Source organism: Petaurus breviceps, unplaced genomic scaffold, assembly GCF_028583685.1.
Source record: "Petaurus breviceps papuanus isolate PSGF00001 unplaced genomic scaffold, PetGlider_PUasm1.0 174, whole genome shotgun sequence".
Taxonomy (NCBI): Eukaryota; Metazoa; Chordata; class Mammalia; order Diprotodontia; family Petauridae; genus Petaurus; species Petaurus breviceps.
Window position 1 is genome coordinate 19,898,224 of NW_027185761.1, and position 26,951 is coordinate 19,925,174.

Consider the following 26,951-nt stretch of genomic DNA (forward strand, 5'->3'; position numbering starts at 1 on the left):
CTTCCTTCCTTCCTTCCTTCCTTCCTTCCTTCCTTCCTTCCTTCCTCTCTTTCTGCTTTTTGGAGGGTAGTTGGGGTTAAATGACTTGCCCAAGGTCACACGGCTAGTTTTTGTGTTAATTGTCTGAGGCCAGATATGAACTCAGGTCCTCCTGACTCCAGGGCCTGTGCCCTATTCACTGTACCACCTAGCCGCCCCTCCTTGTTTTCTTTCCTCTGCTCCCCTGCTCTCTTCCCCACCTTGTGAAGCAGACAGAGTTTGGGAGTCAGGAGAGAAGAGATCTGGCTCAAATGATATCTCTACCATCCAATCTGCCACTTTCTCTCTGGGTTTTGGGTTATTTCTTCTACTAAGGGAGGGGGCACAGGTTGCAGAGAAGGTGGAAACCTGCTTTGGGTAGAGAGAGTTTCCTTATCTAGAATTCACTATATCTATGGCAACATAGATCCAGGCCAAAAATAGATTATAATTATGATGACAGACCGACATAAGACATGGTAACCATCCTTGTGGCTCTTAGACTAAAATAAGAGAAGTCATTCAGTAAACATTTATTAAACACCTACTATGTGCCAGGCAATGGGGGTTAAGTGACTAGCCCAAGGTCACACAGCCTATACTAGGCTCAGGGGGCACAAAGAGAGGAAAAAGGCTGCCCTGGTTCTTAAGGAGCTCATGGTCCAATGGGGGAGAGAACATGCAAACGACTAAGGATGTACATAGAAATAACTCTTGTATAAAGCAGAGTATATGATAGGTACCAAATAAGATCCCTGCCCTGAGAGTCGGTAGAGTCAGAACTGGGAGCTCATCTCAGACCTACAACTTCCACATCCTGTGACCTTGGACTGAAGTCACTTTGGTGTGATAAAAGTGGAAGGGGTAAATAGTTCTAGAATTTGAGGACCTGGGTTCAAATCCTGACTCAGGAGCTAGCTTAGCCCCCCTGGGCCTCAGTTTCCTCATCTGTCAATGAAGGAGTTGTACTAGAGGGGTTACTTCCCGTCCAAAATCTGTGATCTTCTGTTTCTGTGCCCAGCTGGACTCTAAAGTCCCTTCCATTTCCCAGGTGGCGTAGTGGGAAGAACACTGGATTGGGGTTCAAGTCTCAACTCTGCCCTGCTTAGGTGTGTGACATTAAGCAAATGCATTTTCTCTGAGCTTCAGTCTCTAAGGCAGGTTGGATTGAATGAGTTCTAAGGTCAGGGACCATGTTTTCAAGCATGTTCTGCCTTCCTCTACTCCTTCCTTTCCCCACCCAGGGCCAGGCACAGGGACGTGCCCAGAAGGTGCCCTCAGTTGCTGTTTGAATCCAGCAAAATCGCTCCTGTCATTTCGAGGAAGCCCGAGGGCCAGCTTCCTGCATGCTGCTGGACAGCTGCCCAGCCTGCCTCTCCACTGGACTGGGCCCAACCCACCTGCATCAGGAGGCTTCAGGGGGAGCCTGCTCTGGCGTGCTGGCAGGATCTCCAGCTTCACATTCTCGGTGGTGCTGGCCAATAGCTGCATGGCCTCTAGCACGGAGCAGTGCTCAGTGCTGGTGCCGTCGATGGAGAGGATGTGGTCGCCAATGTGCAGGGCCCCGCACCTGTGGAGAGGACCAGAGAGGCTCGTGGGATCCCCAGGGATGTGGGAGGGACAGGAGGGAAATGGGCTGGGGCTGGCAGGGAGGCTCTGTGTCTTAGGGAAGACCGTCAGGGAGGCATGTGGCAGCTGGGAGGGCCAGATGCAGCTCCAGGGGAAAACAGGTATTGAGTTTGGGGGTGGAGGAGAGTTCATATAATGGGCTCACAGCCCATGGGAGCTACATGGGAACTACACATGGGAGAATGGGAATCCTAAAATCATAGGATCGTTGATTTAGAGATGGAAGGAAGGGACCTCAGAAGTCAACTGGTCCAAACCCATCGTTTCACAGATGAGGAAACTGAGGTCTAGAGAGAGAAAGCAGCTAGCCCAAGGCCACATGGGTAGTAACAGGCAGACCTGGGATTAGGACCCATATTTTCTGACTCCAAATTCAGTGCTCTTTTCACTGCCCCACCCTTATTTCTTGAGAGATCACTTCCTAATTCCCATCTTGGGGAAGGAGGGAAGAGATAGGGCCTGCCCCTTCTCTCAACAGCATTGATTCTGGGGACATGAATTTGGCGTGGAGCTGGGGACGGTATGAAGGAGAGGGCTGGAAATCTTCCTTGAGGTCCTGGTCCAGGGGCCCAATGGCTATACACCTGTAGGACACCTGCCATACCTGTCTACAACGCTGGCCGGCTTGATCTTGTCAATCACAATGACCTGTTTGTTCCTGTGGGTGCCAGAGGTGAGCGAGATTCCCAGAGTAGAGCCCGGAGTCTTGGCTATTTCCACTAATAAAGGACCTGAGGCGTTGGCTACTGTATCTGGGGAGGGGAACAGGGTGTGTTTGAGAGGAGGACAAAAAAGAGAGGAAGGGAACACCAGTCAGTGTGCACTTGGGGGCTGCAGTGTGGGGTAGGAAGAGATCTTGATTGCTGCTTCCCTTTACTTCAGGAAGAAGAGACAAAATGAAGAATGAGGCCCTGTTATATAGGTCCACCATAGATGCAAGAAGATCAACTGTTTTTCATTGTTCTCCCTCTATTCTAGGTCCCCCTTAATGCTAGTCTAATCTAGCTACTGCTACCAACTGAATGGATAGAATAATAAAAGCATAAAATATTGGCCTGGGGAAAAAAACAACTTGAAGATATTTAATCTACAGATTCCTAGGCTTTTTGGTCCCTGCTTCCTTTGGATTTCAGTAAACTTTACTGTACTTATTCAATATGAAAAAAAAATCAATTATAGATTTTACCATGAAATAACATAATTTTTGTCACTTACTTGATTGGAAATCAATGCTAAAAATAAAAATCAAAATGTTTCCTGTATTCCCTTGACAAACTTCTCATACACTCAAAAAGCATGTGTCCCCTAGGTTGGGAATTCCTGATCTAAGACAACCATGTCATTTTACAAATGAGGAAACTGAGGCCAAAAAGGGTTACACAATGAGTTAATAACAAAGTTAGTGGCAAAGCCCAGACTCCTGACTTCTAGTCAAATGTTCTTCGTATTGTGCCTGACTGTTTCTATAAGGACCTGCTTGGACCTGGACTCCATCGCTATTCCTGACTCCCTCCTTTCTCAGCCAGGATTTCTTCTGCATAGGGAGATCACAGCATAGACCACACCCAACTTAAGGACAGGCACACCGTACACCTATGGGTCAGCCTAATGGGGACTGGCTTTCCATTTGAGAGAAGCACCCTAGATAGCAGATATCTGGTCATAGATATCTATTTCTGCAAGGGCGTGGTTGTCACAGTTTCCAAATGCTAGCATTGCTCAGTAGGAAATATGTATCAAGATCTAGTATGCCTCAGTCTTGTCCCCTGGATGAGAATCCCCATGGACTCACTACATACAAGCTCACCTGTACCCTCCAGGGACTCAAATTCAAAGGTCCAAAAACTTACCCTTAAATTACCTAGACAGCTACACCCAACTCTCTCTTCCAACACACGCACACACACACGCACACATGCACACACACTCACACATGTGCACACACAGTCACACACATGCACGCACATACACACAGGCACACAAGTGCACACATATACATATACACGCACATACGCACACACGCACAGTCTTGTGCTCTCTCATCTTGAAGTATCATTGACTGACTACTCTCTCTCTTTACCATGCCATAAATCACTCCAATCTGATACGCACATCCCCAGTCTGTTCTCAGACTTTTCCCCTCACATGGAGACACTCTAGCATGGTTTCTGGCTATGCCAACTCCCCTGATGATCAGGATCCTTCTAGACCAGGAGATAATCAATTACTTTGGACAGCTTCTCTCTTACCACCATTTCTCTGCCTCCTCTTTGGAGTCCAGTTAGAGCTGAAATGGACTTCAGAAATTATCTGGTCAGACTCCCTCATTTCATTGTTGTTCAGTCATTTCAGTGATGTCCGACTCTTCACAACTCTATTTGGGGTTTTCTTGGCAAAGATGCTAGAGTAGTTTGCCATTTCCTTCTCCAGCTCATTTTTTAGATGAGGAAACTCTAATTTTTATGGGTTTTAGGTAGGTCAGTCATAGATTTGATTCGCAGGTGGCCCAGTAGATAGAACACCAGACCTGGAGTCAGAGAGACCTGAGTTCAAATTCAGCGTTAGACACTTACTAGCTGTATGACCCTGGGCAAGTCACTTAACCTGGTTTGCCTCAGTTTCCTCATCTGTAAAATGAGCTGGAGAAGGAAATGGCAGACTATTCCACTATCTTTACCAAGAAAATCTCAAATGGGGTCATGAAGAATCTGACTCAACTGAACAACAACAAAAATTACAGATTTAGGAGTCAAACTTGGGCTACTACTAGGTCATGAAACACACTTACAAGAAACACCATCTCTGGGAATGGAACAGAAGCCTTCCTCAGCCCCTGGGGAATGGTTTGATTAAGCAAACAAGGGGCAGAGACTTGTAGTTTATTGAAACTAGGAGAACAGTTAGAATAGGGCTATTATGTCCAAAGTAATTTTTAAATGATTCAAGTGAACACAAAACCAATCAGATGCTTAATAAGTGTTCAGTTGAATAATGCTCAGAACTTTCCCTTCTCGATCCACATCTTTAAAGTGCCTACTATGTGCCAAGCATTGCATTAGGGGACTAAAAATGAAGAGGTTCTGGACCTTATACATTATACAGGACAAAGAGACAAAGTGTTAACAACCAAAGCCCTGATGTGGGAACAAACATCTATGAGCCTGATTCAAGTAAGAAATAAAATAAAGTTGGGGGGGGGCAAAGATATGCTGTCAATGAGTCTTGGTTTCCATTTATTTCTGTCACTTTGGTGTTCAGTGGACACTATAACCAGTTTTAAAACTATAACAATGACAAAACCAGTTCCATGGGACCCCAGATCTTCTGATGTCTCTTCCAATGTTTTTTCCCCCAATACTCTACATAGCACAAAAGTTAAATGAGCCTCCAATAGTCTATTCTATGGACTGAAGGCTAGCTGTCCCAAACTCCATGCCTTTGGCACTCTGGACAGAGCTGCTATCTAATGCCTCCGGTGATAGGTCTGGGATTCACCTCATTCTGCCCCCTTCTATGTTCTCCAAGGGCTTCCCAAACACACAAGCTACTCTGGTCTCACTGGTTTCCTGCCAAGAAAACAGCAGTTCACACCCCACACAGTGAATCAATTCTGCCTATAGGGAGTGTTTGCTGAGTAGAAATCCTTAACAACATTGATGGACTTGTCAGTAATTGGTGTCAGACCATCAATCTCTACCCTAGTACTTTTCCCAAGGTTTTGGAAATCTGCTGAACCCAGCCATGCCATTTTATCTGACATCAGTATGAAGGTCTATAGAAGGAACAATTTGGTTTATATAACCTGTATTTCCCTATAGGACTATCCACTTCTGTAATTTAAAGACCCACCAAAGTGCCCTGCTTACCCAAAATATCTCTTCTACTAACTTATTCAGGAGCTGAAAATTCCCCCTCTTCCTTGCTTCTGATGTCTGGTATGGGCTAAGCAAACCAGGATTAGGGAAGTGGCTGCTTATCATAGACAAAGAGCAGGATCCTCAATAGTCAATACTTTAGACCTTGAGGGGGTATATTAAAATAAATTTATTACTCCGTGTTAGGCACTGGGGATATAAATTCAAAAGTGAAATAGTCTCTGCTCAAGGAGCTTAAAATCTAGATGCAGAATGCAACATGTACTTATATGGGTATTTCCACAATTCCCAAAATAGGTGTTGAAGAGATATAAGGTGATTTTGGGGGGAAGGGAGAAGAACACTGGAAACTGGGGAGATCAAGGAAGGTTGTGTTTAAACTGAACCATGAAGGAAATCTGAGATCTTAGGAAGCAGCAATGAGGAAGGAGAATGTTGCAGGCATGGGGGGCCCACTAGGACAAAGGTTTAGAGATGGGAGATGGAGTGCTGTGTAAGAGAAAGAGGAACAAGGTCAGTTTGGCAGATTGTAACATGCTTGAAGGGGAGCAATGTGCAAAAAGTCTGAAAAGGCATATTGGGATTAGAGTGTGAAGGCTTTAGATGCCAAACAAAGGAATTTCCATTTAATTCTAGAGGCCATAGGGAGCCACTAGAGATGTTTGAGGAGAGGAGTAACATAATGATCAGATCTGTGCCTGAGGAAAATCATTTTGGCAGCTGGGTGAAGGATGGATTGGAGTGGGGAGAGGCTAGAGACAATTAGACTTGCTGACCTGGCCCTGCTCTGACTGTAAATGAGCCAAGAACATGACTGACTTCTGTTTCTCCTTTTCCCTCTCCTCCCTTGCATCCTCTCTTGCCTTCCCTTCTTACTTTTCTTCTTCTCCCTGCTTCCCTCCTTTTTTCCTCTCTATTCCTCTGTCTCCTTCCCTCTCCCCACATCTCCCTTCTGCCCTCCTGCTCCCTCTCTTCTTCCCACCATTTCTCCCTCATGTCCTCTCCTTTCTAGGACTTAAGAACATGTTTATTTCAAGTCCCAGCTGGCCCTTCTAGGCTTAAGATGGAAATCCATCTCCATCCTCTTTGTAGAGTTATCTGCTTTATATATTTAGAATTACTGTATAAAAATGTATTTTAAGCTAAGTGGCAGAGGAGATAGAGTGCTGGGCTGGGAGTCAGGAGGGCTGGAGTTCAAATCTTGCCTCAGACACTCTAACTCCATGACCTGAGCAAGTCACTTAATCTACAGTTGCATCATTAAAATAGGGATAAAAATAGTGTCTACTTTATGGGGCTGCTATGAGGATAGAAGGAGATAATATGTTGCTTTGCTGGGAAACTGTTGGTACAGGAACCTTATAGTGATACATAAATGCTAGTTGATAATAATAGCAATGATAAAACTACTTATTGATGGATGTTTATGCTTCAATCAGCTAACAGGCATTTATTAAGTGCCTACAATATACTAGGCGATATGGGAAACACACAGTAAGTTAGAATGGCTGACGGTAGAGTGACATCATTACAAGAAATAATGTGTAAGAATAATGGGGCTAAATATTCCCGCTGATGGCCCATTCAGGCGCCACAATCAATCAAGGAGCATTTATTTCATACGCTGGGCACCGTGCTGTTCCAGCATGTTCATTTCTGAGCTAAGGATTGTCCTAGCAGATGATCACACCTGAACATTTCTCTCCTTCGAGAAAAACAGTCATCTTGTGATTTCAGCTTTACTGGTATTCTAAGACCAAAGTCAGAAGATTCTAGTGGCCCTGGCACCCCAGTAGATTTAGGGGTCGAGCATATTTAATAGCTGATAGAAGTTCAGAGATTCTCTCCCTCCCCCAGTCCAACAGGCTTATTCACAGCAACCCAATGAAGTAGGTGATGTAAATATTATTATCTCCACTTTCCAGAAGAGGCAAGTAAAGCCCAGAACTGGCATTTGTCCAGGGCCGCACAGAAATAAGGAATAGGAAGGGGGCTAAAACCCAGGCGATTTGAAACTCAATCTTGTCCTCTCTCTGCTCCATCAAGCAGTCAAGTCCTTTAATTCAATATTTTTTCAGGTTAATTTCTTTCTTCCAAACCAAGAGGCTTCCTATTTACTCTAAAAAATTCATTTGCTGCATGGGAGGGAAAGGCCAGCTCCCTGGAGGGAAGCATTTGAGACCAAGGGGAAGTTACCTAACAGGGCTTGGAGGCATGCAGTCGTGGAGGGGGCCCAGTACAGGGTGGGGGCTCCCACACACCATCCCCTATTTCCTCAGCTGACACTCAAACACACCTTCCCTTTTAGATTAGATACTTCTCCTGGCTTGGAATCATGCCTCCTGGAATGTCAGAAGCAGGGCTGCTGAGAAGGAGTCGAGGTCAGAAATGAGCAAATTCTCATCGTGGTATTTTGGGGATCACACTTGCCACCCCTGCCTTGTAAAGGGATGTCCTGAGGATCAAAGGAGATTTCATAGAATTCCAGAGGATTGAGAGCTGGAAGGGACTCCAGAGACTGACTTGGCCTGTACCCTCATTTAGCTATGAATGAAGCAGGGAAGGCACATTAAGGTTTCAGCTCATCAGACTGGAACAACGCACCAGCTCACAGAACAAGCCATATTTTTAGGAAACCTTCCTTTAAGGCCTGATTCAACTTTAGGCCTAAACAATTAGGAACAGTAAAGGTGGGGGTGGGGGGAGAAGGAGGTGGGTAATATAGGAAAAAAAGCCCTGGCTTTAAAGTTTAGGGGAAATAAATTTGTGTCTCAACACCCAGCCACCATCAAATGGTGTGACCTTGGGTAAGTCTGAGCCTCAGTTTTCTCATCTCTCAGATGGGGGTAATAATAATACAAAGAGCTTGTAAGAATCAAATGAGAAGATATATTGAAAGAAATTTTATAGTTTCATAAAATGTAATGAGACAATATTGTCATCACCATCCATGCCTTCTTTCCCTCTCCTAACCCACTGCTGGCTTTAGTGGAATCATGGCTAGGGGCCTACATGCTGAGCTCATTGGGTGGTCTTCCAGAGGGGCTGTGTGTCCTTACCCATAATGGAGACATCATATTCAATCTGGAAGAGTGCCTCCTGGCTGCATTGTCGTAGTATGTTGAGAGCATCTGCATGGGTCAGGTTGTGAAGTGGGATGCCATCCACACTGAGCAGCCTGTCCCCAATTCTCAGGGATCCTTCTCTGGGGGAAACCAAGGCACAGGAGAGAATTTCATAAGCGTAGAAAATGAGGGCTAGGAAGTTCCACAAAACAAAAAATGTCAGAACTGGGAGGGCCCTTAGAACAGAGAATGGCAGAGTTAGGAGTGAACTTAAAAGAAACTTGGAGACAGTTAATCCCTTGCTGGCTTTTAGCTCGTGGCTAAATCTTCTGAATGCATATCATCCCCCCAAACCCCGATGTGGTTCAGTTAAAAGCAAGGCCTCAAAGCTGAATGATGGCTATTCAGATTCTATTGGGAGAACATTGTGACTTTCCCTTTCAGTGGCTTGAACAAATGCACACGGTTGGTTCCAGTTCAAAATAGCTCATTAAATGTTTGCTTAAAAACAAAGCAAAACAAAAATTTTACTGGTTTGGAGAATGAAAAACAAAATCATGCTAGGGTTTGGCCGGGTTCAGTGCTGTGAGCCACAGACTTTGGTTCGGTCCTGGCAAGAAGTGACTTTATAACCAGCAGAGAACTCTGCGGGGGCAATTTTATTTTAACTGTGGCCAAGTGCTGTTAGTAGAAGGAGCTATTAATAAACCTATCCTGGGCCATTCTAAGAACGGCTGATATAGATATCTGGACAAAGCTGAGTATGAAGAGTGCCTAAATATAGCTTGGAATTTCTTGGTTGGTATGAATGCTATGGCAGCCCACAAACTTTTAAAGGGATGGGCCAGGTTGAGGAAACAGGAATGAGGGTTTGGGTTTGGAATCAGAGGAGCAGGGTTTGAGTCTCAGTTTGGCTACCAGCTCCCTTAGGCATCTCTTTCACTTTCTTCTCCCCCAGATTCCTCCTACATAAAATGAGGGGGTTAGACAAGGTGACCTATAAAGTCTTTACCAGTTCTAGAGGACTATTCCTGATTCAGTCCTTTTATGGGCCTGGTCTGGGCTTGGGGTCCATGAGAGGAAGGCCTAACCCATAAAAGCACTGGCCCCAGACCTTCTCAGAAAGGAAAACTAAGCTACTAGAAGGCCTGGGACTAGTTCTATTTGTTTTTTTTTTAATTTTCTTTTATGATGAACTTAACAAGCACAACATTTTTTCAATACAGAAGGAACAACAAAAAAGAGCTGTCTATATAAAACTATCAGCTTCTCTTATACAAAGTTTGCTTTTTTAAAAAAGATGCACATTTAATTTAACCAGGTAGTAACCAAATTCTCACCCTAATTCTCCTGACTGGCCTGAAAAGTTTTTCTTGGGGGTGGGAGAAGAACTATTCACAGCAGCACCTTGTCCAAATGACCAATGGCCAAATCATCCCTTTTCCCTCCTCTGTGTCATACTGGGATGGTTTGGGGCTTTAAATCTTTGTGTAACTCAAGTTTGATTTCATGAAAATATTCAAACTAAGTTTGGCAGGTGATGGGCTAGGAAAACCTGTCTCTAGAGGAAAGAGCATGGGATTTGGAGTCAGAAGATCTGGGTTTGATTTGTGTCTCTGCTACCATGGCCAAGACAGTTCAACTCTGTGGGCCTCAGTTTACTACTCATCTATAAAATGAGAGGATTGATCCAGATGTACTCTAAAGTTTCTTCCAACTCTGAATTTCACAAGCTAGACATTCAGCCTTTCCTTTTCCCTCTGCTTTTGCAGCCTCTTTATCCTGGAACATTCTTCTTTCCGTGTGTGTGTGTGTGTGCCCTTCCTCTGCTTTTGATCATTGGTAAGTTTCTTCAAGAGCCTCCATTTTAGGGAGAGTCCCAGGCCAGACATCCTTCATTCCTCCCTTCTAAGTCTAAGTCTTTATCACCATCCCCTCACCCTCTAAATCCCTGGCTTTTTAGTTCCCTTTTATGTGTTATCTTTCTACATTAGAATGTAAGCACCTTGAGGGCAGGGACTATTTTTCTTTTTAACTTGGATTTATGCTTTACATAGTGCTTAGCACATAGGTGATGCTTAATACGCACATGTGGACAGATTGTTTGATCCAACAGATTTGGAGGATGGAGGGTGTCTATGGATTTGGATGGGAAAAGATTACATCATTATTTTCACTAACTTAAGGTAGCCTATTAGACTTCACTGAAGTGGATTCTCACGAATAAAATAACAACTCATTTTAGAAGAGAGTCTGATAGAAAAACACCACAGATCTGGAATAAAAAGATTTGGGTTTAAATTCTGCTTTTGTCATTCTTATCTGTACCAAAGTTTCCTCTCCTAATATGAGGCTATTGGATTAGATAATTTCTAGGAAGTCCTTCTAGCACTGACCTTCTAGGCTAAGATTGGTTTGGAGCAAGTAAGAGTAGTTCATTCCCAATAACCTGGTCTAGGGCCCCTACTGGACAGGGAAATGTATGATAGTTATGTAACAGGGCCTGAGAGAGGCAGCTATCCTACGCCTAAACATCAAAAACAAACAAAAATCATCGGAGGCAGTTTAAGACCTCCATTCTCAAATATATGAAGGGCTGTCACATGGAAGAAGAGGTAGATTTTTTTTCCTCAGTATGCACAGAAGCAGAATTAGTATCACTTAATGAAAAGCTACAGGGAGGTGATTTCAGTCTAAGATAAGGAAGAATTTTTGAACTATGGTGAAGCAAACAATTGGAGATCAGGGTTCTAATCATAACTCTGCTATTAGCTAATAGTATAATCTTAAAAGTCACTTTTCCTCTCTGGAGCTCAGTTTCCTCATCAGTGAAATGAGCAGTTATACAAGATGACCTTTCATTTCTGGGATTCTTTGATTTGGTCAATTTCCACAAACATTTTATTAAGCACTTACTATATGCAAAAATACAGAAAAAACACCCAGTCCCTGTTCTCAACGTGCTTACATTTTATTGAATTCTATGATTTTAAATAGAGCTATCCAATCATGGAGCAGAATGCCTTGATAGTGAAAATCTCCTCACTGGAAGTACTCAAAGAAAAGTGAATGACCACGTGTCAGGGAGTCTCTCAAGGGTGGTTGGAAAATATTAGTTGGACTTTAGGCAGGTCCCATATCTGCACCTCAGTTTCCAGGACTGAAAAAGATGATTTATATTTCAGTTCTGAAATTCAATGGCTATGGAAGCTAAGCCATTGGAGCGTGAGAAATGATGCGTTTTATTCTTCTGTTCAAGCATTTTCTTAGGGAGCTGGAGTGCCTGGCTGTCTCATCACATTTGATTTGGAATTGAAGGAGGAGGCAGAAATAGCCAGAGGCTTCTCCAGACACAGAATGATTCTCTTTTCTACCTATCATCCAATAACTTTCTATATACCAAATAATAATCAGGACCTTAAATGGGCCTTCCAGAAGCCATTCTTTTAAGGATATATCAGAGAGCCCAGGCCTCTGGGAGAGGGAGGAGGAAGATGAGTCAAAGTAGCCAAGATGCCCCAAAGTCACACATGTATGTATACAGAGTACACACCTGAACATGGCTGTAACTAAAGCCCACACAGACAGAAGTATGTGAACACACATGCAGGTGTTTATATATGGACAATTGTGTGTGTGTGTGTGAGAGAGAGACAGAGAGAGAGGAGGGAAGGGGGAAGGAGAGAGATAGTTTATGAGTCTGGATTAATTTTTTTTCAATCACCAACTAATAAGCCCCAATTCTTTAACCCCCACTAGCAGCCTCCCCGGTCATAGCCCAACACTGGCAGGATGGGACCCTGAAAGTGCATCCTGCAGTAATTTTCCAAATCTACCATACCCTAGGGATGATTCTGTCTCTACAACAGAAGTGGTCATAGGGAATTACAGAAAGTTAGATCATAAAGGACCACTAGTCTAGTCTGTTTAATTTGGAGAAAATTACCATCTAGAAAGGTTCAATGCCTTACAATTAATGGCAGCAGAACCAGGACTAAAAGCTATGTCTTCTGATTCCTTATCTGGTACATTCCCACATCACCACTTTGCTTCTTGTTTAACTCTTAGATTAGAATGTAAAAGGGTTGAAGTTTATGGGATTGCAAGGCATCTGTAGTCTAGAGAAAGATCCAGGGGTCAGGGAGGACCTATGTCACTTTCTTAGGCAAGAATGCCCCTTATCTCTCCCAGGGAGGTGGAGAGCTCATGTGTTGAACTCATCTGCACCTCCTTCTCAAGGTGGTGGTTACCTGTCAGCTGGGCCCCCTGGCCTCACATAGGTGAGGACGAGTGGTCTGGATTTATGCCAGTCTTCATGGGCTCCCCCTGAAACACAGGCCAAGACCAACCATGCATGAAACCTCATACATCTTCCTCCACCCTACCCCCACATTATCTCTGTTTTCTCCCATTACCATTGGAAGGTACAACCCTAGGCCTCCCACACAGTTTAGGCCTGGGCCAAGCATTCTTTACCCTGCTAAAAAAACACAAAACCCATTGGGATCTCTGGAGTTGAGGCCCCATTATCCCCAACCCTGAGGGTCAGAAAGACCACTCATTGCCTGGCAGAGCCAGAGTTAGCCCTGAGCCCAGAACTCACCCAGATGCCAAGTTGCTGCTTACCTGGGGAGTGGAAGGTACTGACCTCTGAGTACAAAGCCAAAGCTATTGCCTTCCTTATACAGGGAGACCTCGATGGTCTTTGGGATAATTCCTAAGCTGTTCTCAGGGGCTGTGGGAGAAACACAGAAGTATTCTTTTACTCCACTGGCCTCTTCTTAGGCCTGCCATCTCTGAAACAAGCACCCTTCAAACTATGGTTGAATTACAAACTCTTAGAGCCAGAAATAAGTTTAGTTCTAGCTACTTGCCCTGCTTAATGGAGGAGCTAAGGCCTTGAGAACTGAAGTTTCCTGTGCAGAGTTATAACTAAAGTTGGGCAAATAAGAATTTTACTTAAATGTAGAGGGTACTGATACACTTGTATTTTAGCTAATAGAAAGAGTTATTTAGCATATAGTCAGCAAGAACAATTAGTTAAAACAGAAACCTATCAGATGGCATACTCCACCCTGGCCTGACCCTGTTTTCTCCCCAGACTTTGGAGTATTCAAGAATCTCTGTCCTGGGAAAGATGGATGGTGGTATCATCCCCAGGCCTCTGTCACCCTCCGTGGATCAATATCATGGGGTCTCCCCATCCATGGGGCCTTGTGTCTCAGGGTCTGAGGTCTCTTCATCCCCTCCCTTTATCCTGGATTCAAGCACATTTTGAGGTGCTTGACCTAGGCCTAAACATTGCTAGCTATGCCCTTGGGAGTGGCAGTTATGACTCTTGGTGACCCTGGACAAATCACTTAACCTTTATGAATCTCAGTTTCTTCATCTGTAAAATGGAGGTATTAGACTCAAAGATCTCCCTTCTACTTCTAAATCTGGGATAAAAGGTATATGCTTGAAGGCAGTATCTGAGAACTGATTCCATACTCTGGGTTTTTCTGCTTTAACCAAAGCATGCTTGTTACTTGTGTAGACAAGGACAGAATCATCCCATAGGTGCATGTTCTCCCACCAAACAGATGTGGCTAGCTAATTTAGTCTTGCTATTGGGATGAGAAGACAAAAAATAAACTGGCTATGATATAGAATTACAAGAAAAACGAAGGAAACTACAATGTTGGCAGAGGGAAATAGGACGTTAGGAGAAGATTGATGAGGGCCTGGAACATGGTGACTGAGTGGTGATTGCAATATTCTAAGAATATTATCACAAGCCCAAGAGGAGCTCTCCATTGTTCTGACTGGGTTCAGTATTCTTCCATGGGAAGAAAACACATTTTCCCATAGTTTCTTCAAGTTAACAATACTTGGTCTACCTTCAGGCCTTTGCAGTGACATCAGTCTCTCTAGGAGTAAAACTGAGATAGACCTGGGGTACTGTTTCTACAGCAGAGTTTTATTTTTGTCTCTGTTTCCCCAGAGGCTAGTCTGGCATACAGTAGGTACTTAATGCTTTGCTGAATGATTGAATAGACCTTGGGTCTTCTCAATCTCTTACATGACTTCCTGTTGATTAACTAAAAGCAGGGTTTTGTGGTTTCAGGGCATCTTCTGTCTAGAAACAGGAAAGAAGATAGGACAATAAATGTAGGAATATAAGAACTATGCCCCTAGCGGAGGGAATGATTGTTATTAATGCATGAACAAAGATGTAGGATAATAATAGCTAAAATTTATATGGTGCCTACTGTATGCCAGGGCATGGACTAAGAGCTCTACAAATATCTCATTTAATCCTCATGACAATGCTGGGAGGTTGGTGCTGTTATTCCACTTTAGAGATGAGGAAACTGAAGCAGAGTTTCACTCAGGGTTACACAGTTAGAAAGAGTCAGAGGCTGAAACTGAACTCAGGTCTTCCTGACTCCAAATCCATCATTGTATCCACTGTGCCTCCTAGCTGCCCTTAACTATCTCAGACCTGTTTAGAATAGGGTGGGAGTAGGGATGAAGGGGGAAAGAATGCTAAGCCGACATTATTAAGACCTGCCTCAATTTATCAAGAAAGCTGGTGGATTGATGTTTTGTGGTGATGTGTCCCCACATTGTAGGAAATGTGCTCAGAACAAATAAAAGGTCCCTTGGGAGTAGAACCTGCAAGTCCAAAGTGAGAGGGCAGTGATGCCCGAGATACTTATGTGATTATTTTGGAGGGAGGAAGGCAAGGCAATTGGGGTTAAGTGACTCTCCCAAGGTCACACATCTAGTAAGCGTGTCAAGTGTCTGAGGCTAGATTTGAACTCAGGTCTTCCTGACTCCAGGGCCGGTGCTCTATTCACTGTGCCACCTAGCTGCCCCTGCTCATGTGATTATTAAAGTGCTGAGTTGGTATCTCTTCACTACCCTGAGACTCCTGAAGTTCCCATAAGATGGTAGGCCCGGTTCTCCATTCTATTGCAAATGTCTGTCTGGAGAGGGCCAGTAAAGGTGAGTTCAGGATACCCATACCCTTCCTGTAGAGGGAGCACCTTGTTTGAGGAGTGGGGACCCCCCTGAATCTCTGACCTGCCGCTCGCCCGCTGTGGCCTCAGATACTCCCCTCTCCTTGTGCTTCTCAGCCCTCCTCTCATCTGTCTGGCTTCCTTAATCCAAGCCTGACCTGCTGCCTCCAGCTTCCCTGAGTCTCTGCACACTGATGACTTGCGCCTCATTCACAGCCCAGCTCAAAGGCCACCCCCTCACCACGCTTCTGTGATTCCTTCCTCCCCTGACTCTGAGCCCAACCCCTGCTGGAAATAATCTCCCTCCCAATCTAAGCCCCAACCCTCTGGATTCCTATGTGCGCATGTGTTGGAGACAGGATTTGAACTTCAGTCTTCCTGTCTCCATCTGCTACCCCGTGTGCCTCTCTCTGCCTTATGCAGGGTAGATGTTTAACAGGACCTTAGTATCATCAAGCTAGCAATGGAAAGGACCTAAGAAGCCACCTAGTCCAACCCCTCATTTTACAGTTGAGGAAACTGAGGCCTAAGGAAGTCAAGTGACTTGCCCAAGGTCACACAGATAGCAAGCATTTAAGATTGCATCATAGATTTAGGCTTGGAAAGGATAGTAGAGTCTGTCTAAGCCACCCCCTCATTTTCCAGCTGGGCAAAATGAGGCCTGGACAGACTTGGTGACTTGTCCAAGGCAGCACAGATGGTGACAGGAACTGAACTCAGATTCTCTGTTGGCTGAGCAGCTACCCACGTGCAAACACAGCAAAGCCAAGGGAGCCGCCAGGAAGGCACTCACCAGCAGGGGGCAGCTCGTACTCCACTTCCAGCACTACCCGCTCCCCGACGTTCTTCAGCAGGCTGATGATTTCGTCATGGCGCAGCTTTGTCAGGTGGATCCCGTTCACTGATGTGATGTAATCCCCCACATTTAACTGGTCGCTTCTAGAAATAAAGCATAACAACATTTGCATTGCCCACTAGGGCCTCGGCCCCCTCAATTAAAATGATGGCTAGCACAATTAAAATGACGAACTATACCAGTTCAAGGTTTGCAAAACACTCATGCTGTCTCCTTTGCTTCTCACAGCAACCCTAGGAGCGAGGGGCTATTTTGGGTTACTATTTTAATTTGTTTTGTTTTGCTTTTTCGCTTTTTGGAGGGGGAAGGTAGAGCAATTGGGGTTAAGTGACTTGCCCAAGGTCACACAGCTAGTTTTTGTGGTGTTTGAGGTCGGATTTGGACTCAGGTCCTCCTGACTCCAGGGCTGGTGCTCTATTCACTATGCCACCTAGCCCCCAGGTTATTATTTTACAGGTGAGGGAAACTGAGGCTAGGACAGGGTAAGGGACTTGGCCAGGGTCACACAGCTAGTAAGAGTCCAAGTCAGGATGTAGGTTGTGCTTCTCCTCATTAGAGATCATCAAGGAAAGGCTGGGTGACCACTTGTCTAGTGCATCATAGAAGGTTTTCTTGTTCACAGGAAGGGTAGAAGAAGCGTCTTTCCAACTCCCAAATTCTATGATTTTGCAAAACCACAACAGAAGCCATAGGTGCCCACTACTGGCTTCTCTGCTTCATCAGGGGCTGACAAACCCACAGCAACTGGGTAATTATTGTCTCCAGAGAGAGACAGAGAGATAGAGACACACACACACAGAGGAAATGAAAGAAGAAAGCAAAGAGGTAGAGAAACAGAGACAGAGAGACAAGAAGCAAAGAATGGAAGGGAGACAGAGGGTATTGGGGTAAATGGAATGGTTAGCTAATGAGCAGAATTTCAGGTCCGTTCATGATTCGTGAGCCTCTCTCCCATCTGTCCTCACATTGTGCACTTGTAACGCTGCTAATTAGGCAGTGGTGCTAATTAGGCATCCCACCTTTCCAAACAGTCCCCATATTTCCACCCCCATGACTATCATGACCTCTGGGTAAGACCGGATGAAGTGTTAAGAGACACACAGAGTCTGCCTGGTTTAGTGGAATTGCCCTGGACTAAATGGGATGTTTCTTGACAGGTCTAGAACAATTGAATCACAGAAAACTTGGGTTCTAGTTTTAGCTCTTTTATGGATTTGCTGTTTGACTTGGGGCCAGATCAGTCCCCTCTTCCAGTTCTTTTTCTTCTTCTGTAAAATGGGCAGGGGGTTGGACCAGAGGATTCCTAAAGTCATGTCCAGCTGGAAAGATTTGATGATTCTACATGTGAGTTTAGTGTCCCAGGGGTCTGCATGCATGGCAGGCACTCTTGGGAAGATGGAAAAGATGGTCATCCAGATACAAAATAATTAAACTCAAAAAGTGGAGTGACAGGATCCCTTACATTGGTGGATTACTTTGTAATTCACAAAGCACTTTTCGGAACACATGGATCACCAAAAATAGGAGTCACCTAGAACACATTTCTTTGGGTTCTACTGTGTGCTTGCACACCTCTAGTGAAAGAACGTCCAGCATCAACATATAGAGGTGGTCCATTTCATTGGTGGACAATTCCTATAGGTCAGAAACTTTTCTTGACTCTTCTTTATGTTGAAATCTGTCTGCTTGAAATCTTCCTTCGTAAGTAAGTCCCAGTTCTGTGGACTGGGGCTCCACAGACAATGCCTGCTCCCTTTGTCACAAGACACCCCTTCAGATATGAGACCATGTCACCTCCATAAGTTTTCTCAGATCGCTCTTCTTCTAAAACTATGGGAGAAATCAGGGCAAGAGAAGAGCAGTGGGCAACGGTCTGGGGCACGCAAGGGAGCATCTGGAGTCCAGGAGAAGAGTGCGGAAATGAGAGCTGGCAATGCCCAACTTCATTGTCTTCACTGCTTTGCTTAGGACTAACTCAGGCAAAGTTGATGAGTTTGCTTATATTAGTGAGAACTCAGAGCTACCCTGGGAGTCAGGATGGTGCTCTGGCTTGGCCAATGACTCATTCACTCTCTTTCTGCTTGTGCTCATTCTGAGGGCTTAGCAGAGTGTCTGGCACACAGTAAGTGCTAAATAAATGCTTGTTGACTTGACTGAGAGAATTTGGGGGGCGATTCCTTTCATAAGCTTTGTCTTAGTTTTCTCAGCATAAGAATTTCCTCTCTGTCTCTGTGTCTCTCTATCTCTCTCTGTCTCTTTCTCTGTCTCTGCCTCTCTCTCTGTGTCTCTCTTCATCTCTCTCTCTTTCCCTTCTTTTCCTTTTCTCTCTCCCTCATCTGTTTATCTGACTCTATCTCTCACATCTCCTCCTAATTCCTCTCTGTCTCTTTCTCTCTCTGCATTTCCTTCACCCCAGACCTCTCCAAGGAGGAATGAACACAATCTCATGTGCTAGACCATAGAGCCAAGTCTAAGAAGTCTATTCAAACCCAGATTCAGCAGGATGCCTAAAAGCAAACAAGGACACATGAAATCTGTCCCTTCAGGGCCGCTTTTGGGAGAGGCATACAGTGTGCTCTACATGGAGTTAGGAAGTCCTGTGTTTGAATTCAGCCCCATCACTTACTGGCCAATAACTTTACTTTTCTGTCTCAGATTCTTCTGTTCTCAAAAAAGGGATGATAATTGTACTTGCTAGGATCAAATGAACTAATGTCAAATGCTTTGCGAGTCATGTTACTTTTATCCCCTCTTGCCCAGGGAAAACAGCAAAGCATTGTGAAAGGACTGCAGTCAGGAACCTTGGCTTCTAATCTGGGAACTGGGGAAGGCATGACCCTTCCTCGGGCCCCAGTTTTCTCATCAGGAAGAGAATGGAGTTGACTTAAATAATCTTTAAGGCCCCTTTCAGCTCTTCTGTTCTAAGTTTCCTTCTAGCTCTGATATCCCATGTCCCAGTGTCCTTTCCACCTCTAACATTCTATTTTCTAAGATCCAGTTCCCTGCCCTACTCTCCCCCTAGCTCCAACATTCTATGTTCTAAGGTCTCTTCCCATCCTAGCATTTAATGTTCAAAGACTTCTTTCAAATCTAACATTCTATGTCCTCAGGTCCCACCTAGTTCTGATATCCTATGATGTTTTGTTGGAGACTTAACCCAACCTCTACCTGTCTTTCCTTCCTCCCTCTTTCCCCCTCCCTCCTCCTTTGATCATGCCCACCAACAGATGCACCCTCTTTCTTACCTGGCCGCTAGTCCACCAGGCCTCAGGTTGGAGACTCTAGGCTTCCCATCTTTGTCGGTGCCACCAGAGATGGTTAGCCCTAAGGTGCTCCCCTCCTTCTTGATTAGCTCCACGATGGTGACCCCTCGGAACTCCTCTGGAAATAAAGAGGCATTTGGGTGATATGATCCACAAATCTACTGGTTAGAAAAGCTCACCAACAGACAAGGACAGACTCCTGAACTGGAAAAGTTCAAAGAGTCATTGGCCAATGGGGACAAACCATGACCTTGTGTGAAATAAGCTGAGTGAAAAGGTGGCCAGGAAGAAGAGGAGGGAAAGGGAATTCAATTTTCCAAGTGCTCATGAAATGCCTCTATATACAAGGCCCTGCTAGGGATGGATATAAAAACAAAAACACAATACTGCTTCCCTCGAGGAACTTATGTTCTACAAATAATAGGGAAGTAACCATGGTATTTAGGAAAGTGGGGGGCGGGGGAGACTCCTATCCACCTTATCCATCCCCTCTCCAAGCACTCAGATCCTCTTAGAAAAATCATAAGAAGAAGTCTCTCTTGGCTGAGTCCCTATCGGCACCTATTAACATCAGCATTGCCCATATGTCAGCGACAAAAGAAGACCCAAATATTTATACACCCAAATACTGTCATACCTCTGACCAAATGTGATATAAGAAGGGCGTAAGGGACCTGGCAAATGCCAAGGGCCTTGGGAGACTGGAGGGAGAGCTCCCACTTCTCTATAGTTTTCCTTTGGAGATCCTGACAAAAGTCACTCCTTCCTCATGGCTTCATTTATTTCCTGCCCCCAGAACGGTTCTAGTATAAAAATCATTATGAAATAGGAATTCAGATATCTGTGATATGATTGTAATCACATTATATGATAATGACCTGCATTTTCATATTGCTTCAATATTTTCAAGATGCTTTCCAGTGCGTTAGAAAGCCCCTTGCCTGCGTCACCATAACGGCCGCCCAGCTGGTCCCCCTGCTTCCTCCAGCCTCTCCATTTTCCAGTCCACCCCTCACCACCTGCTGCCAAAATAATTCAATTCAGTCAATATTTATTAAGTGCCCTGACCTTCAAAAACTCCTACAAGTTCAACCCATCTTATCTTTCCAGTCCCAAGGCCTTTCATTTTCCAACATGATCCTTCGTTCTTTGGGCCAGGGTGGGCTCCATAATTTCTCACACACTCACTGTCCATTCCTGTTTTGCATCTTTGTTCATACAGCTAGTGGGGAGAACCTGGATCTGCAGTTAAAAGGTCTTGGTTCAGATCCCAGTTCTGCATCTTACTATTTATATGACTCTGGTCAGATTGCTTAGCCTCAGTTTCCTCTTCTGTAAAATAGTGTTCAATGAACCCTGACATCTTTTCATTTCTAAGTTCTATGATCTTCCTCCTACCGGACAGAATACTCTTCCTTTCCCTTCTATTTACATCCTATCTATTATTCAAGACACGGCTGTAGTCTCACCTCTTCGGTGAAGATTTCCTTCACTACCCTAACTCCCATTGATTTCTTTTAGAATTCCTCCTTTACCATCCCACATGGGCATCCCACATCCTAGGGCTTGATCATACAAAGTCTGTAACGATTTCCTGGTTGTTCCCTGTGCATTGATCCTGCCTCAAACAGATGCTCAGTGATTTGTATCTTCCTCAGTATAGGAAACAGTGGCTAATCAATACATGCTTATAGATCGATCCCTTGTGATGTAAGAGTGGTGCAAAGAAAAGAACATTAGATTCTTGAGTTTGAGCACCTGGGTTTGAATTCTGGCTCTGCCTCTTGCTACTTGTGAACTTTTCCAGGTCACCTAACCCATAGGGGCTTCAGTTTTCTCCCTATAAAAAGAAAGGATTGGACCAGATGATCTCTAAGGCTTCTTACAACTATGAAAACAACATTTTCATTTTAATTCATAGGATTTAGAGTTTCAAAGGAGTTTACAGAGTAGCTAACCAGAGGTTGTTAACCTGGGGTTCATAAACTTGCAATAGATAGATAGATAGACAGACAGACAGACAGACAGACAGATAGATAGATAGATGGATGGATGGATAGATGGATACATAGATAGATGGATAAATAGATAGATGGATAGATAGGTAGATAGATAGATAGATAGATAGATAGATAGATAGATAGATAGATAGATAGATAGATAGATAGACAGACAGATAGATAGATGGATGGATGGATGGATAGATGGATACATAGATAGATGGATAGATAGATAGATAGATAGATAGATAGATAGATAGATAGATAGATAGATAGGAAGATAGGTAGATAGATAGGTAGATACTTAACTATATGAACTGTATTTCAATATAACTAATTTCCATGTAATTCTATATATTTTATTCATGCATTCATTCTGAGAAAGAGCCTATAGATTTCACCAGAGTGCCAAAGGAGTCCATGATGCCCCCTGTAAAGGCTAAGAGTCCTGGAATTGTTTAACTCCTTAATTAAACAATGGACACACTGAGGCCTGAAAAGACCAAGTGACGTACCTAAAGTCATGTAACTAGTTAGCAGCAGACTCAGGATTCAAACCAGATGCTTTGACTCAAAGCCCTCTGCTCTTTCCGCTGCATGCTGTCACTTACCATAGCAGACAAAGGAATGATTTCTCTGCAGACAGGCCCCAAATCTATCTATCTTGCCTTAATCTCTCTCCTGAATTCGAATATTGTAAACAATCAGGTTCCTAGTAGACATTTAATTCAGGCATCTCAAGCCCACTTTGGCTAAAACAGAACTCAATACAGTGGCCCCATAACCCATTCTTCTTCCAAACTTCCCCATTTCTGTTGAGTGCACTGGTATCTTTCCAATTACCTGGAATCATCAACTCAGTCTTCAAATCTTCATCTTCTCATTTCTTTGTTTCTTTTAAAAATATTTTATTTGTTTTAATCGGCCAAGATCCTTTTTCTCACCCACCCACCCCGATTCCCCTCACCCAACTGAGAACACAAGAAAAACAAAATTCATTATACACATGGATAGTAAATCAAAACAAATATCCACATTGGTCATGACCAGAAAAATAAAACCCATCTCATTCTATACGCTGATTCTTTCACTTCTCTGTCAGGATATGGGTAACATATTTCATTAGTTCTCTGGAATCCTGGTTGGTCATTATGCTGATAAAGATCAATATGACAGCATTCCATCACATTTATATACCACAAGTTATTCATCCATTGTCCAATTTATGGGCACCCCCTTAGAGATCCATTCTTTACCTCCTTAAAAAAGAGCTATAAATATCCTTAGAGTTTGTTTTGTTTAGCATCAATCCCTGCCTCAATCTACATACCTTCTAATTATCCTCCCTCCTTCTTTTGTTTCCCTTCTATTTACCTGTTGAGTGAAATTTATTTCCATACCGAATTCTTTATGTGTTTTCGTCCTTCTTTTGACCAGTTCAGAAGAGAATGAGGTTCAAGTGCCAGTAGAAGCCCCTACCTCCTCCTCCTTGTTTGTTTAGATATTTACTTGTATACCTTGATTACATAATTTTCCCTAAGCGTCCTTCCCTCCCCCACTCTCAGTGTATTCCTCTTCCTTTCTCTTTCCTTTCTTTTCTTAAAGTCAAGACAAAACGGTATCACTTTCAGACTTTACCTAATATGATTCCCTCTATTAACTCTGATGTTGATAGTAGTCAGAGACGTCACATTTATTATCTCCCCATCTTTGAATATACACAGTTTATTCTTTAGTCTTTTATCATTGTTCATTCATGTTTACCTTTTTATGTTTCTCTTTACTTCTGTGTTTGAACTTCAACATTTTTCTGCAGCTCTGGTCTTTTCACCAAGAATACTTGAATATTTTCTTTTCCATTAAAGGTCTACCTTTTTCTCAGTACTGTTACCTTCAGATTTTCTGGGCAAGTTATTCTCAGCTCTAAGACCATTTCATATGCCTTCTGGAATATTATATTCCAAGATTTCCACTTCTTTGTAGTGGTGGCTACTAAATTGTGTGTGATCTTGATCATAGTTTCTTGGTACTTGAACTATTCCTGGCTGCTTACAGTATTTTTACTTTGAGGGAAGCTCTGGGTTTTGACTAGATGTTCCTTGGAATTTTCATTTTGCAGTTTCTCTCAGGAGGTGATCAGTGGATTCTTTCTATTTCCATTTTCCTCTATGGTTCTAAGAGATCTGGGCAATTTTATGATTTTTTTGAAATGTGATGTGTAGACTCTATTTTTTGGTTCAGACAGTTCAAAGATTCTTACATTTTTTTCTACTTGATTGGTTTTCCAGATTAGTTGTTTTTGCTATGAGATAACCTACATTTTCTTCTATTTTTTCCACCCTTTTGGTTATTTTAATATTTCTTGTTGACTTATGGAATTATTGGTTTCTATTTGGAGTATATTTCTTGAGGAAAGTTTTGTACTTTTTGTACAAAGCTTCTTTTTCAATTCTTTCTTCCTTTATTCTCTGTTTTGGTTGTTCCTCTGCAGGCTGAGAGAAAGGCTTTAAGTGAGAATGTGTTCTGCACCTGAGGTCTGAGCTATACCACAACTTCTGTTGCTTCTGCTACTGGTTTACGAACTTTTCATTTCTCCATACACAGCCCAGGGCCTCTCTACCAGGAAGACCACCACTGTACAAAGATCACCTTCCTATTCCTCCCTATATCTGTGACCTGGAACTGGGTAGAAGGCAACAAAGCTTCCAGATTGCACCTATTCCCATTGCAATGCCATTGTATGGGTTTGAGACTTCCTCTCTGTCTGTCTCCCTATACTAAGCTGGGTTGTATAAAGGACTTGCATGAACATTTTTAGGATTTCCCCACCAGAATTTAGTCTGGTGCATTTTCTAGAACAGTTTGGAGAAGTTTGTGGATGGGACTTGACTGTACTGTTTCCTTTCATTCTACCATCTTGGTAATGTATATCTACATAATATATCTCACAGCTTTCATCTTCTCTCTGTCTCACAGCCACTACCCTGGTTCAGACCTCATTACCTCTCATCTGGATTATTGCAATGGCTTCCTTACTGGTCTCTCTACCTCCAGTCCCTTTCTTTTCCTCACACAGGTCATAAATAGCAGAACTGGTATTTGAACTTGAACAAAATCTGTATTTCTTCATTTATGTAGATGTTGATTTCTTATACCATACCCCTGCCCCCAGTAGAATGCAAGTTCCCTGAAAGCAGGGACTGGGTTGCTTGCTTGGTTTTAATTTTTGTATTCTTAGCACAATACTTTGCAGGTAGTAGGTGTTAATAAATGTTTATTGACTTGAAACTGAATTAAGGCAGGCCCCAGTGAAATAAAGTGTGCAGATGCAAGCAGGCAGTTTGAAGTCCATCCAGCTATACTGAGGTCCTTGGCAGCCAAGACCATTAGTCTAATTTGCCTTGAGTAGTAAATTCACTTGCAAAGAAAACGAGCTGTCACCTTATGCTAAAGGCAGAATTACCTGGTGTCAGAGCCAAAGGATGGAAGGCATTGATTTTGGCCCTCAGCAAAGCATTTCCCAGAGAGGATGGGGTCACCTGCCAGAGAGCTAAATCTTTCCTGACTCCAAGCAAACGGTCAGCAGTTTGTACCACGGGTGGGGAGGGGAGTGGGCACACTGGGCTTCAAGAATTGTCTATCATGGCACTTTTCAGAGTTATCAGCTGAGCCCCATCTTTGTCTGAGAGACTGTAGATTTTGGCGTGCACCTTCCAAGCTCAAAGCTGAAGTTATACACTTATATATGTATGTGGGGGGGGGTGTATGTGTGATTCATACAGGTATATGCTCCCTACTCCTACGCCATATTCCAATATAAGCTATGAGGAGTTTGCCCTGGGCCCCATCCATTGACAACCATAGCGATTTCACAGGGCATTGACTCTTGACCACATAAATTCTCCACATGTCCATCTTTGCATGCATACGCCCCAATCATACATAGTCCCTATAGGTGTGCCTCTCCTTGGGTGTCCCTATATATTTCCATTCTTCCCTCTGATACTATGTGTATTCATGGGACAGTAAGTCCCAAGTTTATGGAGCACATTTTGTTTGGTACTACTTTTCTTACCATGCCATTTCATGAAATACCTTTGTTTTGAACTAATTGTATTCTTTGACTGACTATTAAAGGTAAACACATTGGTGGGGCTCATTGTCTGTGATATTAGATGATATGGACCCACAGTATACTTTGACTTGGGGGTAGTTAGACACTAAGCTTCCTGCCCTACAAGACTTCTAATTCTTGATACCAAGAACTCAGTCTCCAAACCTCAAATCTTATTTCTACTATTTACTATCTTTGTGATCTTGGAAAAGTCATGTAACTTCTCTATTTCCCCTCTAAAATGAGGGGGATTGGTTTTGAGGGTCTCAAAGATGCCTTCTAGCTCTAAACCCCATGATCCTCTCGATTACCTGCAGCTTGTCTAACTCCCTATCTTGGTGACCCCAGAATATCTGTCCCTTCCTGCCTTATTCCAGCACTTATTCCCTTCTCTTCCACCCCTCTATTGCCACTGACAGGACAATAAGAATGCATCTTTTAGGAATTATTAACAAGGGGCCTCCCCAAAGTCCAGCTCTAGGGCCTCATCATAGCTTGAAGGTGACCCAGCGTTCTCAAGGAGCTATACACACAAACAAAAGACACAATAGTATTCATGTGTGGTACTATACACACATTTACACAGTTGTAATCACACAAACATAGCCATCTACATTTATACCCACATACAGATATATACAGAAAACACACAAATGTACAGAGGTATACACATACTGTCCTTCACAAGTCTCATCTGATTGTCTTTTCTGTCTCTGCCCTTGTGAGTAGGAGTGAGAACTCAGGGCATGTAGTCAAAGCCATGGAAAGGGGCCCACTGTCCCCTCTCTCCCTGGCCCTCCCACATGTACATCAGGTCTCATCTGGGAAGTTCACTGTCTTCACCCAAGGGTTCTGATGCACTGCCAAGTTCAGGAACTGTGTAAATAAGAAATAAATACAAAAATCTAAAATGCGAAAGATCTAGTCCTGGTCCTTATGCCAGAGATTTGACCATGCTAAGGGTGGTGGCAGTACAGTCACTAAAAGTACCCATGTTTCCCCGATAATAAGACACTGTCTTATTAATTTTTTTGGAAAGAAAAACACCAGAGGGCTTATTTTCAGGGGAGGGCTTATGTTGTCCTGCCTCAGCTCTCCGTGGCACTGCTCTCAATGGCGCCAGCAAG

At 43.5% G+C, this 26,951-nt stretch overlaps 1 protein-coding gene across 1 annotated transcript in view; it reads right to left on the minus strand.

Moving 5' to 3' along the window:
- The window catches only part of GRIP2 (glutamate receptor interacting protein 2), a 406,226-nt gene that overhangs the window by 79,318 nt on the left and 299,957 nt on the right, over nt 1-26,951 (minus strand). Inside the window, exons 3-9 of the mRNA XM_069083863.1 lie at nt 19,693-19,828; nt 16,385-16,530; nt 13,236-13,322; nt 12,838-12,913; nt 8,582-8,727; nt 2,252-2,399; nt 1,419-1,588 (exon numbers count right to left, since the gene is read on the minus strand). Of these exons, the coding sequence (XP_068939964.1) occupies nt 1,419-1,588; nt 2,252-2,399; nt 8,582-8,727; nt 12,838-12,913; nt 13,236-13,322; nt 16,385-16,530; nt 19,693-19,828 (909 nt within the window). The remainder of the gene's footprint in view (nt 1-1,418; nt 1,589-2,251; nt 2,400-8,581; nt 8,728-12,837; nt 12,914-13,235; nt 13,323-16,384; nt 16,531-19,692; nt 19,829-26,951) is intronic.